This window comes from Taeniopygia guttata, chromosome 13 (assembly GCF_048771995.1).
Source record: "Taeniopygia guttata chromosome 13, bTaeGut7.mat, whole genome shotgun sequence".
NCBI classification, from domain to species: domain Eukaryota; kingdom Metazoa; phylum Chordata; class Aves; order Passeriformes; family Estrildidae; genus Taeniopygia; species Taeniopygia guttata.
This window is the reverse complement of record NC_133038.1, coordinates 14,559,514-14,572,209: the sequence shown is the minus strand read 5'-3', so window position 1 is coordinate 14,572,209 and position 12,696 is coordinate 14,559,514. Positions and strand designations below refer to the sequence as shown.

Sequence of the window (12,696 nt, the reverse complement as noted above, 5' to 3'; positions counted from 1 at the left end):
TTAATCTTTAGCACCCACTGCATCATAAGAGCAAATCAGAACAGAAAATTACGCAGAGTCAATAAAGAACAAATCCTCTCCTCACCCCAGAGCAGTAAATGCTGCCAGTGCTGAAGTCCTTACAGCTGAGGGCAGCCCCAGGAGTGTTGCTCAATGTTCCCCCTCAGAAGGACCTTGAATGCCTAAGAGCAAGTAGGAACTGAGTTCTGGCAGGGAAATATAAGTTCTATGCAGTGATTTCTCCAAGGCACCCACAACAGGAGATGGCTGCAAGCTTTTTTCATGGAGGATTCCATATTCCTAAAAAAAAAATAGAGAGATGTATCTAAAAAGATGGACATCTCTTCATCCAAAAAATATCAAGGGAAGGAACCGTTAAACTGTTTAGTTTTCCTCCCTCCTCAGAAACAGTTTAAAAAATGGGTGCTGCAAAACAGAAGTTGGCTTTAGATTCACTGATTTCTCTTGATTTCTAAATGAGAAAAATGCTGTGTTTGGTTAAGTTATTCCTTTTATCTTCCTCTGCTCTGGAGAATTGACCTGTGCTTTTGTTTTAAACAGAATGCCCTAGTTCTGGATGATTGACATTGGCATATATGGAATCAGTCTCTGGGATAAATTCTTCACCATTTGAATATTTGAATAGTTTCATTCTGAAGCTAGGAAAAAAAAAAAAAAGAAAAAAGGAAAAAGGACCCTCTATCCTCTGGTATTTTTATGATACTTAAGCTAAAATCCTTGAAAATAGCAGAAGTGAGCACAAGCATTATGTGGTTGGGTGCCTTTAAACACAACTCCTGCACCTTGGCTGACTTAAACAGAAACCACATTTAATAAAAAATAAAACCACTTTCTCTTCCCTATCATGCTATTTAAAAATTTTATTTAACACCTTTTCTTTCTAAAAGTGCCCTCACCCCATGGTCAGGGTGGAACAAATGAAAGCAGAGATCCAATGATGTGTAACATGTCAATGGAGTCCTCACAGAATAACCAGTGTGGCACCAGTACCCCCACTGGGGACTGGGAATTGTCAATCTTTAAGGTATTTTCCAACTCAAACCTTTCCATGATTCTCCTCACCCACAATTTCTACTATCTAATAAAGAAGGTTACAAGTTGTGTGTGATAGAGATAAAAGTTCAATGTCGAGCAGGTCTATCACACATTCGAGTTCCAGAACAATGTGTTCCTGAGGTCTGTAAAATCTTTAATAAAACTCTCCTTCCTCCTCAGAAACTTGATCCTTATTGACTTAGACTCTGACCATTTTCCTATAGCTCACACCAGCTAATTTTTAATGAGATTTTAAGGGCATTAATTTCTCCACAGAATGAATATTTAAATCATAATTTCATAATAAGAACTTGGTATGATTTCACGGCACAAATAAGGGTACGCTGGATACCGAAGTCAGGTGAGGATTCTCCTGAGTACCCTGGTGTGGGTAAATGCCAACATTTGCTGTGCAGACCTTGTGCTGCACTGACACAGAGGCTCCTGGCGCTGGACCAGCACCTCTAATATGGTGTTAGGGACCACAGAGACTGGGTAAAAATGACATTTCTGCCTAACTGAATTGCAATGTGCAGCTTAAAAGCATCTTGGGCCATTGCAGTGTACCACCCAGTGCGGGTCAGCTCATGAAATTCAGCTGCATGTGCAGCTTTCCTGCCCCTGCAAACAGCTCATTCATTACAGCTCACACAGCCCCATCCTTATCTCAGCGCCATGTGATAGCAAACCAGACTGCCACCAGCCAGATGACTGGAAATGTCAGAGAGAAGGGAAAAACTGGTACAGAAAAGCTCGTGAGAACCTGTTGGGGTTCCTGAAGCCATTCCAGAGCTGAAGCCATCCCTGCTGCACAAATTCTCTCCACAGCAGCTAAAGCCTCACCCTGTCCTGGAGGAAATTTCTTCCCTCTGTTCTTCATCTCAAAGAATGTCAAATACAGGTTCTGTCCCCCACCTCTGCATACATGACCTAAAGGCCTGTTGAGCTCATGACAGACGTGGCAGCAATCAGTGCTGATTCAGGTTTTTAAGAAGATGTTGCCATGCTGGCATTTTCCAGGGCATCAATTGTCCTTCATGCTGTGTTTTTTGTTTGGACTAAATGTCAGTATCCACAGTTTCTGGAAACTTGTGAAAGGCTGGAGCTTGTTGTCCAAACATCCTTAAAATTCCAGTTCTGTGAATGACCTGTTCTTGGCAGCTATTTTTTCTTAGTAATTTTGCTTTTCTGCTCAGGGTTGATTGACATGATGTCAGGCTTGGAACTTGGGCTGGCAAGGGGAGGACAATCTGTGGTGTGGGACAACTAATAAAATTATTGCTGATATTTAGTAAACTAAATGTGAATCTAAACCCTTCCCCAAAAACTGTACGAACACCTGAGCAAAACACAAGCACAAATCTTGAACCACTGGCTTAACACCCAACACCAAACTTCCTTTGAATGTTGTACTCCCTCCTTCCTGCTATTTGTTTCTTCACTTCCATTCTTGCTACTTTGAGTCACAGTATTTCAATTACAATTCATAATAACAGCTAGAGGTAAAACTTATTCCACTCACCTGAAAACATCTCTGCAAGATACAATAAATAAAAGGTAACCTTTAACAAGTATTTTTACAAAGAATAAAAAGTTCCTAAATCATAATTTTCTTACTAATTTCCAGTAGAACGAAATCTTTTATTTTAAAATAGTTGTTTATTTTGTGCTATATTCAGGGTACCTGCAGATAATATTGAAGGACAGCTTTGATACCCTCCCTCCTCTTCCCCCAGGTTAGCAAGATGTCAAATGTGTACCCTTCAACCTTTCACTTTCTCCCACTCCCAGATAACTTTCCCTATTAAACAGAAGACTTGTTGCATGGAAAACTTTTTTCTTCCTCTGTGCCTTTTCAGAAACATTGTCAAGTTGCTTGAAAAGCAAATGAAACTAAATGAAACCCAAACTCTATCAGAATTCATGCCAACATGCAGTTAGTGTTAAAGCTGGGCCTGTTTTGTTTTGCTGTCTGGTTATTCTGGTGAAGGTGCACCAGTAATTCCAATGGCAAGTATTCCAAACCTCTCACAGAAAACAATCACTAACTACTCCAGCAGAAAACAGCTTCACTCTGACAACTTGCAAAGAGAGCCTAAATTCATAAAACTAATTTATCCACACTGTATGTTAAAGTGTTGATAGAAAAACTTAGGTTTAAACAAACTGCAGATGTCTTTCCATAAATTGAACTCCACAGCAAGAAATAACTTGAACCTCTTTATCTTTCCCAAATCCGGAGAAATGGCAACCAGGCCAGTCCCCTCATCCACAACACTGTACATGAAGATATTTTATTTACTTAGTATAAACCTATGTCAGTGTCTGAAACGTAAAGGGGTGAGTGAAAGAAATCCATTTTTCACCTTTAGACCCCTCTATCTGAAAACACACTTAAAGAAAGAGCTGACAGGTTATAAAACTCGAGGTGCTGACCTGCAGTGCTGTAGAACCTCACACCAGTGAAGCATCACCTCAGGAGAAGGGAAGGCACAGAAAATCAATTGAAACCTGGAAAACTTGGGCTTCTAGAATTCTGTTTGCTGTCAGTAAAAAACTGCTACCTTTCAAACAGTGGTACCTGGAGATGTCAGGGAGAAAGGGTCAGAGCAAATAAAACAGATTTGTAACTTTTTATTGAACAGCAGGAAATGCAGCTTTTGTTCACCATGTTGCTGGATGTAAGGTCAATTTGCACACTTGTAAATAAACCTCTGCATGTTTTCCACATAATAGCTGCTGCTCTGAAAACAGCTCAGGCAGTGGTGTGACAGCCACAGAAACCACCAGGGGAAGGCTGAGGGTACAGAGCAGCGTGCTGGGAGCAGCAGAGGGATCTGAGGGCTGTAAATCCAGCTCCAGCCACGCAGGAAATGGTCAGTGGCTATTTTGTGCTGAGCCATCTGTTGCCTTGGCTACACTGCCAGCGAGGATTTAAGGATATCTGGATGTCTGTACAAGCTCCAGAAATCCCAAACTCTGCTGTTTGGAAGAGCAGCCCCTGAGCTGCATCACCCAGTGAGTGTTGCTGCTGGCTTGTACACACATGCCACTTCTCAGGAACAAGCTGTGTCCCCAGGGAACACCCGCTCCCTTCCACCTCTGCAGCCAGAGGTTTCTGTTCCACATCCCAGTGGACACATCCTGCAGTGTTTCCCTCAAATGTTATTCCTGTATCTGTATCACAAGTAACTCAGCAGAGCCCATGGGAGATGTTGTTCATATTCTCCATCAGTGCCTTTCTTTAGAGTAGATGTTGCTCTAAAATAGAATATTTTTGTTTAGATATGATTTTTTTTTTCAGTTGAGAAGTGGTCTTGTAAAAATTGATCACAGATCTGTTGATGAAGGTTTGAAATGCTGCTCCACAGACTGTTTTCCATCTTCCAGAACTCTGGAAATGCGCTGAAAAAACACCAAAACAGATTTTCATATGTTAAAATTGATTCTATGCTGGATTCAGTAGTAAATGCATTAATTACTTGTGCCTTTAAGCTGTAGCTAGAGAAAAAAATACATTGACCAAATAGTGCATGTTTTGAATTAATTTCTCTACTCTGCAAAACCTTAAACCTGTATTTAAACCTGTCCACATGATTCAAAACATGTTATGAAGTACTTCACAACTGATTTTTTAGATGTAGTTAGTCCTTTTCTGTCAAGAAAGAACATTCTATTCTCTGTCTTTTATGCAATATTTAAGTTTAAATATGAATGGATGAGGTAGTGCTGAAAACTGCAGCTCCTGGGTCTGAAATGAGCAAGTGTGTGATAAATTGAATGTAAGTGAAATACTACAGACTTCACATTAATAGGTTATTCTTATTCCTACCAGAAAAACGTGATTATGAACACCTTTAACTGAAGGTTTTCCTAAATGTTGCTATATGGTCCCTCAAGGCATTATCCTTTTTTTTTTCTTTAAGAAAACCCAAACCACTGCAGAAAGTAATGAATACAAATGAAACCCATTACCTAGGAAAAAAAGAAACCAAAACAACAAACCCTTTGCATTGAAAGATCAGAAAAGTTGGCGTGCGAAATATTCCAACTATTCCAGAATACTTATATTGGTAGCTATCCACAACTGCATTAAATATCACCCTCCCATTACCTTCAAAGTAGGAAAACTTTCACATTTTGTGTCTGAATAGCTGTTCTGGATATTTTTTTCTCTGTTAAACAGTACGCTAAATAAAATAGTTTTAATTTTGTGAAAATTTCAGACAGCAGTGAAACGTTCCTCACTTTAGAGGAAAGCAGCCAGCTTTAAACCAGAGTGATGGGAACCGATTTCCTCTTTGCACTCATCATCTCCCCTGAGCATCCCCGCGTGGTGCCGCGCCCAGCCTGCTCCGAGCCCGGTCCGGCCCATCCCATCCCGGTCCATCACATCCCGGCCCATCCCATCCCGGCCCACCCCATCCCGGTCCATCACATCCCATCCTGGTGCTCCCATCCCATCCCGGTCCATCCCATCCCATCCCGGTGCTCCCATCCCATCCCGGTCCATCCCATCCCGGTGCTCCCATCCCATCCCGGTCCCGCCGCTCCCCTCCCGCCCCGCGGTCCGGCTCTCTGCGGGCCGCCCGCGCCCTCTCGCGGTGCGGGAGCGGAGCTGCACACGCCGCTGCACCCCGGCGTCCTTCCAGTCCTGCATCCCTTCATCCTTCCATCCTTCCACCCCTGTATCCTTTAGTCCTGCATCCTTCCAGTCCTCCTTCCTTCCACCCCTGCATCCTTCCAGTCCTCCTTCCTTCCACCCCTGCATCCTTCCAGTCCTCCCCTTCCTTCCACCCCTCCATCCTTCCAGTCCTGCATCCTTCCACCCCTCCATCCTTCCAGTCCTCCTTCCTTCCGCCCCTGCATCCTTCCAGTCCTCCATCCCTCCACCCCTCCACCCCTGCATCCCTTCATCTTTCCATCCTTCCACCCCTGCATCCTTTAGTCCTGCATCCTTCCAGTACTCCTTCCTTCCACCCCTGTGTCCTTCCAGTCCTCCACCCCTGCATTCTTTTAGTCCTCCATCCTTCCACCCCTGAGTACCTTCCTCCTTCCATCCCTCCACCTCTGCATCCTTCCACTCCTCCATCCCTGAATCCCTGCACCCCTGCGTCTCTGCATTCCTTCATCCTTCCATCCCTGCATCTCTCAGTTCTTCCAGTCCTCCATCCCAGCATCTTTCCCTCTGGAAGTGCTGCCACAGCCAGCTTTGCCTCCACATTGAGTTTCCATCCCTCTCTCTCACAAAAGCATCAAGGAAAGAAAGCAGAGTTTGTCTTATGAGCCTGTTAGTCTCAAAAATACTTAATTTTCATAGCACAGAGCTCTTGAACATGTAACCCTTCCTATTCCCCCCACAAATGCACAGGACCTACCATTGTTTTAAATAACTGGTTCACTTTCTTTCTTTTGAAGGTTTTCTTGTCGCCATCTGAGGTGGAAGGGAACACTGGCTGGCTCAGCCTGTGTGAGGCAATTGTTTCATCAGATGCCACAGTGCTGACAGACAGAGTTACTCCTTAGAATGGAAACAATATTGGTTACACAAAACAAAACCAAAAAAGGAGAGTCAGACTGTAGACAAAGCACAACTCAAAATTATGAACTACTGCAATGGTTGGAAAAAAATTAGACATTTTTAATCCAACTATAACCTTAGAATAAAAAATTAAATAATAGGGAAATAATAAACTTTGTTACATTGAAACTGAACAGTGAAAAAAAAGGACCAGTCTGGCCAAAGAATTAAAATAGATAAATACATGACAAATAAGTGGGCCATGGCAGTTTGTTGTGTTGTGCTAAACATCTGTTACAGGCATCTGGAAATAGAGGGGCAGTGAGAGGAACAGATGAAATACAGGCTAAGAAAGGGGGTGTCCTGTGGAACAAGGGGGTAAAAGAGGCTGAAACTGGGCCTGTTTTCTCTGTGTGCCCCAGCCTAGAGATGAGCTCCCACTTTAGTCACACTTTTCTTTCACACAACCACCCATCTCTCTGGGGGCAGCTGTGTTATCTTGCCTCCCCTGCCTCCCATGGTGAGGGAATCCATGGGATTCCTCTCTGCTTCAAAACCAGAAGCTGAAATCCTGCTATGGCGCAAGCCCTGGGGATATTCATCCCCCAAAGCACAGCACAGAGCATTTCTCCCTGTGTCACACACTGCCCGTGGCTGTGACCCCTGTTTGTGCTCCTGAGACCCTACAGAGCAGGGAAGCTGAATAAACCTTGCCTCTTTCTAGGCAGCAGGAATGCTCACACCGTACAAGGAACTGAAATTTGGAGCTCCAGGAGTAACAGAACCTACATTTTGGCACAAGGTACTATGGTGTTACCCAGCATTTGGAGCAGTACAGCCTCTCATGCACAGTACACTCTGCAGTTATAATCTTTGTACCAGTGGATTTCACAAGGGTGGAGAGAGCTGCCAACCCTGCTTGGAACAAACCATTCATTGCTGTTTTCCTAACATCCCAATAAATTCAGAATTCTCACCCTAGGGTAAGCACCTCACCTGGGATAGTCGGCATAGAACGACTGACAGTGCTCATCTGCTTGAGGACAGACGTTTTCTGAGGTGCCACCACGTGTTCTGAGAGGTTGGTGTCACTCATGAACTCATATTTCCTTGACAGCTGTTAAATAAAAAAGCCCCAACATTAATGATGGACTGAGACTTTGGCTCATGCATCATATGAAGTACAATTTAAAACATGCAACAATTCTGCAGATAATTTATAGTTAGGTAAAAACTTCTCATTCTACATAGAAAAAAAAAAGAATTCTAAAAAAGTTACAGAAGTAATATGTGATCTGAAATCTGAATTCCTACCCTATTTTTGGCATAATACCATCAGAGAACTCTGGGTGTGATCTGCAAAGTAAAATGAAGTTTTGAAAACATTTTATTTTAATTCCTACTGCATTAACATGCCCAGCTTGGCTGCTGCAAATCCTTGTCACTGCTTTTTTAAAGCAGAAGAAAATCCTCTAACTCAATACACAGTGGGATCCCCACAGTTTGGTGTGTTATCTAATTTTATCAAAAGCCAAAAAGGTGTTACTTGGTTTTGTATATCAGAGCTTCTCAAACCACAGCTGTGCTTTATCTCTCTTTTGCACAAGGACATGCAGTGTAAGACAGTCATAATCATCCATGAGTTTTTCTGTGCTTCCTTTCTACTCCATTCATTTTACCTTTGATGATTCCTTCAAACATTTTTGATCAAATTATTTATGCTCCCTCCACAGATTCAACAATATGTTACTGCCTGGCTTTTTAATTTAGGTGGGGCTTGTGTATCTAGAGGACATACACTAAAATCAAATTCTCCTGAGGATTAAACTCTGGATATATAAAAGGACAAGTGTAAGTGACATAAGTCTCTGTGATGATCCAGCAGGGCAATAAAAGCCCTTGGATGATCTATGGAGCGAGAGGTGCCAGTGCTTCCAAACTTCAGTCTGGCACCATTTAAGGAGCACTGTTTGCAATCTTGCAGTTTCCTAACAGCTGCATGTTCCATAACAAGGTACAAAACGTACAGGGCTCATCACTTTTGCAACAGCCCTGACTGCGAGGAGCTGCCGTGAAATGTCAGCACAGTCAATTGCCTCTCCGCAGGAAAGCAGCTTAACCCTCCCCACACACGCTCCTTTCTCAGCTAACCAGACCCTGCAGCCTCACAGCTCTGCTAGCTGCCACCAGAAGCCACGAGAGATGATCTGATTTTCTCACTTATTTGTTCCCTCCACAGCATTCTGCGTGTCTCATTCATGGCAGGGCAGATCATCTCTGCACCCTGCATCCTTCCCTTATGGCAACCCGAGTTCTCTGGGATATATTTTTCTTTTTCTAAGGAAAGGGGTAATGTCCTCTTTTTCATGGATTATGAAATACTAAATCAGTAACATACACATTTCATGTCAGAGATAGAAATATCAGCTGCTGCCTTCTCATCAGCAAACACCACACTGCTTCTTTTTGTTCTTTTTTTGGACCTTCTCATCTTGACTTCAGGATGAGGATTATGTTGTGGAGCAGTCTCCTCTGCTTCTGCTTTTCCTTGCTTTGGTAGCACTGCTTCCAGATCAAAGCTGCAGGAGCAAAAGAAAGAAAAGTACAAGTTGCTGAGTGATATTTTAAAAGCTGCTGGTATTCTGATGTCATTTCCCCATGAAATATAAATGCAGGTCATTCTTTCCTTCTACTTTCTAGGCAGCCTTGCAAACTGCTTGCAAACTTCAGCAGCTGCCACCTGGAGATTCAGATTAGATGCCTTCAGGCAGTGTGACACCATCTTAAAATTTAGCAAAGAACGTAAAATATTAAAACAAACTCAAACCCGTTTAAAGATTTGTGCATCAGCTTAAGAACTCCTAAATTAAACAGAGTAGAGCTCACATGGCAAGTTGCTGTGTGGTGATGGTGGTGCTGAAAATCACAGCTGTTTCCAGCTGCCTGCCAGGGTGTCAAATGCTTCTGACCTGGGCCTGGAACATCCAAAAATGTCTGAGGGAGTTCTGACAAAAAAACAGGACTGAAAAAGCATTTGTGCTGTATTTCTGACCAACCTTTCTGAAGCAGGTTTCCTGGGAGTGCTGCAGTCTGAGCTGATGGAGCACATGGAGATGAAGGATAACTGGCGGTAGGATTTCAGCATGGACCTGGGCCGCCCCACCCTCCTGTCATCAAACTCTGGCTACAGGAGGAGAGAGAAACAGAACCTGTCAAACCCCTGCTCCTCACTCCGCCTCCTCACACCAGCCCTCGGACACTGTGCACCTGTTTGTTTGCACACTTGGCATTCAAGAACTTGTCTGTTCCATTAATCACTGTGATTTATCCTGTGTCTGGATGAATTCTTACTCCTCAAACCTCCCAAATTCAATTCAAAAAGTACATTCTCTGCAAAATTTTAAATAGGCTGTGTTTTTTAAGTGTTAGTCCCTAAGAGTGTTGGAGGGTTCAAGCAAGAGGCAAGATTTCTGATTGTAGATTGCAGCCTCTGGTATTGCAATTATTACTGCAATAATATTATTATACTAATAAATTATTATATAATTATAATTATATAATTATATAATTATAATTAATAATTATAATATTATATTATTTCAAATAAATTATTGCAACTACAGCCTCTATCATTGCAAAACAGAAATCGTATTCAGATAGACATATAGAAATTTCATCATACAGGTGTATAATACAGCACATATCCAAAATTTAAGTTAGAAACTTGCTACTCCCCCTATAACAGAAAAAATAAATCCTATTATAAAATTACCAATGGTGAAAGCAAAAATATAAAATAATTTCCAAAGCAACTGGCATGTAATCACAAAAACCAGGCAATGTCATTCTTGCTAGCCTGCAGGACTCAGATAGAATATTTTATTCAAGAATTGTCTGGGGAGTTTGTATTCAGAAGTTATCCTTCAATTCCCAGATATTTCAGTTTGTTCTCAACTAATATTCATAGTATAATACACATGACAAGTTTTACTTCACAACACAGCTGGAAGTGGCTGGCACAGGGAGACATCAATTGCAGATCAAAGCCCTAAACCACTAAGAAAAATTACAAAGAGAACATAAGAACTTGCTTTTACTTCCTCAATAAGGCTGAAAAGACTTGCAATTTTAAGTCGTAATAAAATATACTAAAAATCTTCCAGAATGAGGAATATTTAATGTGTTAGAAATTGAATCAGCTCTCAGATGATACAACTCAGACCCTACTATCTTTATATCACAAGAAAACCCATAAGCAAAAAAAAAAAAAAAAAAAAGGTTATTTTTGATTAGAACAAGATATGTGTTAAATAAAGAGAAATGGGGTAGAGGTTAAAAGGAGAGTAATACCAATTCTCTGGCTCCATATTGTTTTTCCACTTTAACTTTTAATTGCATGAAACATTCCTCCATCCGGTCATGGAAAGGACGAAGATTATCAGAAACTCTTCTTTCATGAATTTTAATTCCAGCCCCAAGGAAAGGTATCTTAGGAATAACAAAAGAAGAAAAAAGGTGAGACTTTTCAAGTGGGTCCAACAACCTCTCTGGCTCTCTTTAAATTATCTGGGAAATCAACTGCAAAACTCTTCCTGTGAGTGGCAGGAGGATTTGCCCATTGATCTCAGCTTGGAGCAGCAGATACAAGACTGAAAAGGCTCATGGAAAATGGGTTTTCCCAGTTAATTTCTGAAAAATGTTGGTTGCCTCACAGAGGCTGTTTTCTCTCCTCTATATACTTTAACACTATGAAATTTGTGCAAAATAATTTTAGCTCCCCTTCTGCCACTAACCTTTTCTAACTGCTTTTTTTTCAGCTTTTAACTCTTTTGCATTAATATCTGGGATTTTTTTGTAAAATCCACTTAGATTCCATGCTTCCTTTTTGTGTTCTGATTCAGTAAGTGCTGTGAACATTGATCCACCCGTCACGTTGATCATATTTTATAGAAGTGCAATTCCAATATAACTTTTAAAATCGTGGTATTAAAGCCCATCTGTTACTGGCAGATCTGTTAGAATCCTCTCCTTAGAGGGATTTGCAGGGATAGGTAGAAATTACCCATTTTTTCCTAATGCCAGGTGACACTGTGGTCAGGCAGCCCCACAGAATTCAGTGAGTAATTCTGATGGCCAGAACACAACAGCACACAGAGATGTGGTGGACAGTGACACAGGAGAAACTGTAAAGGTACAACTCAAATAATAGCCAAACTGGGGTGAATCAAAATGAAACAGGAAGAAACTTCAAACACATTAAGAAAATAGTACAAACAATTCCACTGAAACTATTTGGAAGATTCATTTCAAGGCTGGAAGAGGAATGAACAGTAAATGTTTGCTGTTTCTTATCTATGAAAGAGGGAGAGAATCATAGAATAATTGAATAGTTTGGGTTGGAAGGGACCTTTCAAAGTCATCCAACCAATTGTCCCTGCCATAGACAGGGACAGGGACAATTCCATCAGGTTGCTCAGAGCCAACCTGACCTTGGATGTTTCCAGGGATGTTTTAGTAAGTACAAAAAGTACAAAAAATGAGACATGGAACATGAGGAGAAACACCTTGAGCCATTCATTTGTGATAGGAAAATCCCTGCTTTTCCTGAACTCTCACTATTTCTTTCCACCCCTCTATCTATCTATTGATAGCAATGATTTCTATTTGGTTCATGGAAGTAGTATGGATAATTTCTGAGTTTGTTTTTTCTGCTCCATTATCATTATCAGGTCAAGAGAAAGAGTCATTTTCCCTTGAATCTTAGCAAAAATAGAGTTTTTTTCTGCTACCACCTTTTAGTCTGCTACCACCTTTCACAGGTGCATTTTACTCCTTGAGGACAAAAGGGTTCTGCAGGTGGGTTGTCTTATCATAAATACATGGTATATAAAATAATAAACATTAAACCCAAATAACTTCAATGCTGCCAGTGTAGGGAGAATATTCAGTTGTCCTCTGGAGATACAGATAAAAATATTTACTTATAGTCTTCCATGCTATTTACACAGAAGACACATAGCAGAGATCCTGAAGGATCACTGAGCATGAAAATAATTCCTGAGATTAGCAAACACAACATTAATGTTTCTAGTGGAAAAAAAAAAAAAAGAGAAAAAAAA

At 41.3% G+C, this 12,696-nt stretch overlaps 1 protein-coding gene across 1 annotated transcript in view; it reads right to left on the bottom strand.

Annotated features, from left to right (window-relative positions):
- Nucleotides 1-3,675: 3,675 nt before the first annotated feature.
- Nucleotides 3,676-12,696, bottom strand: part of DOCK2 (dedicator of cytokinesis 2) — a 154,243-nt gene continuing 145,222 nt past the window's right edge. The window contains exons 47-52 of the mRNA XM_030283811.4: nt 10,928-11,065; nt 9,634-9,761; nt 8,976-9,156; nt 7,574-7,694; nt 6,435-6,577; nt 3,676-4,461 (exon numbers count right to left, since the gene is read on the bottom strand). Of these exons, the coding sequence (XP_030139671.4) occupies nt 4,387-4,461; nt 6,435-6,577; nt 7,574-7,694; nt 8,976-9,156; nt 9,634-9,761; nt 10,928-11,065 (786 nt within the window). The 3' untranslated portion in view covers nt 3,676-4,386. The remainder of the gene's footprint in view (nt 4,462-6,434; nt 6,578-7,573; nt 7,695-8,975; nt 9,157-9,633; nt 9,762-10,927; nt 11,066-12,696) is intronic.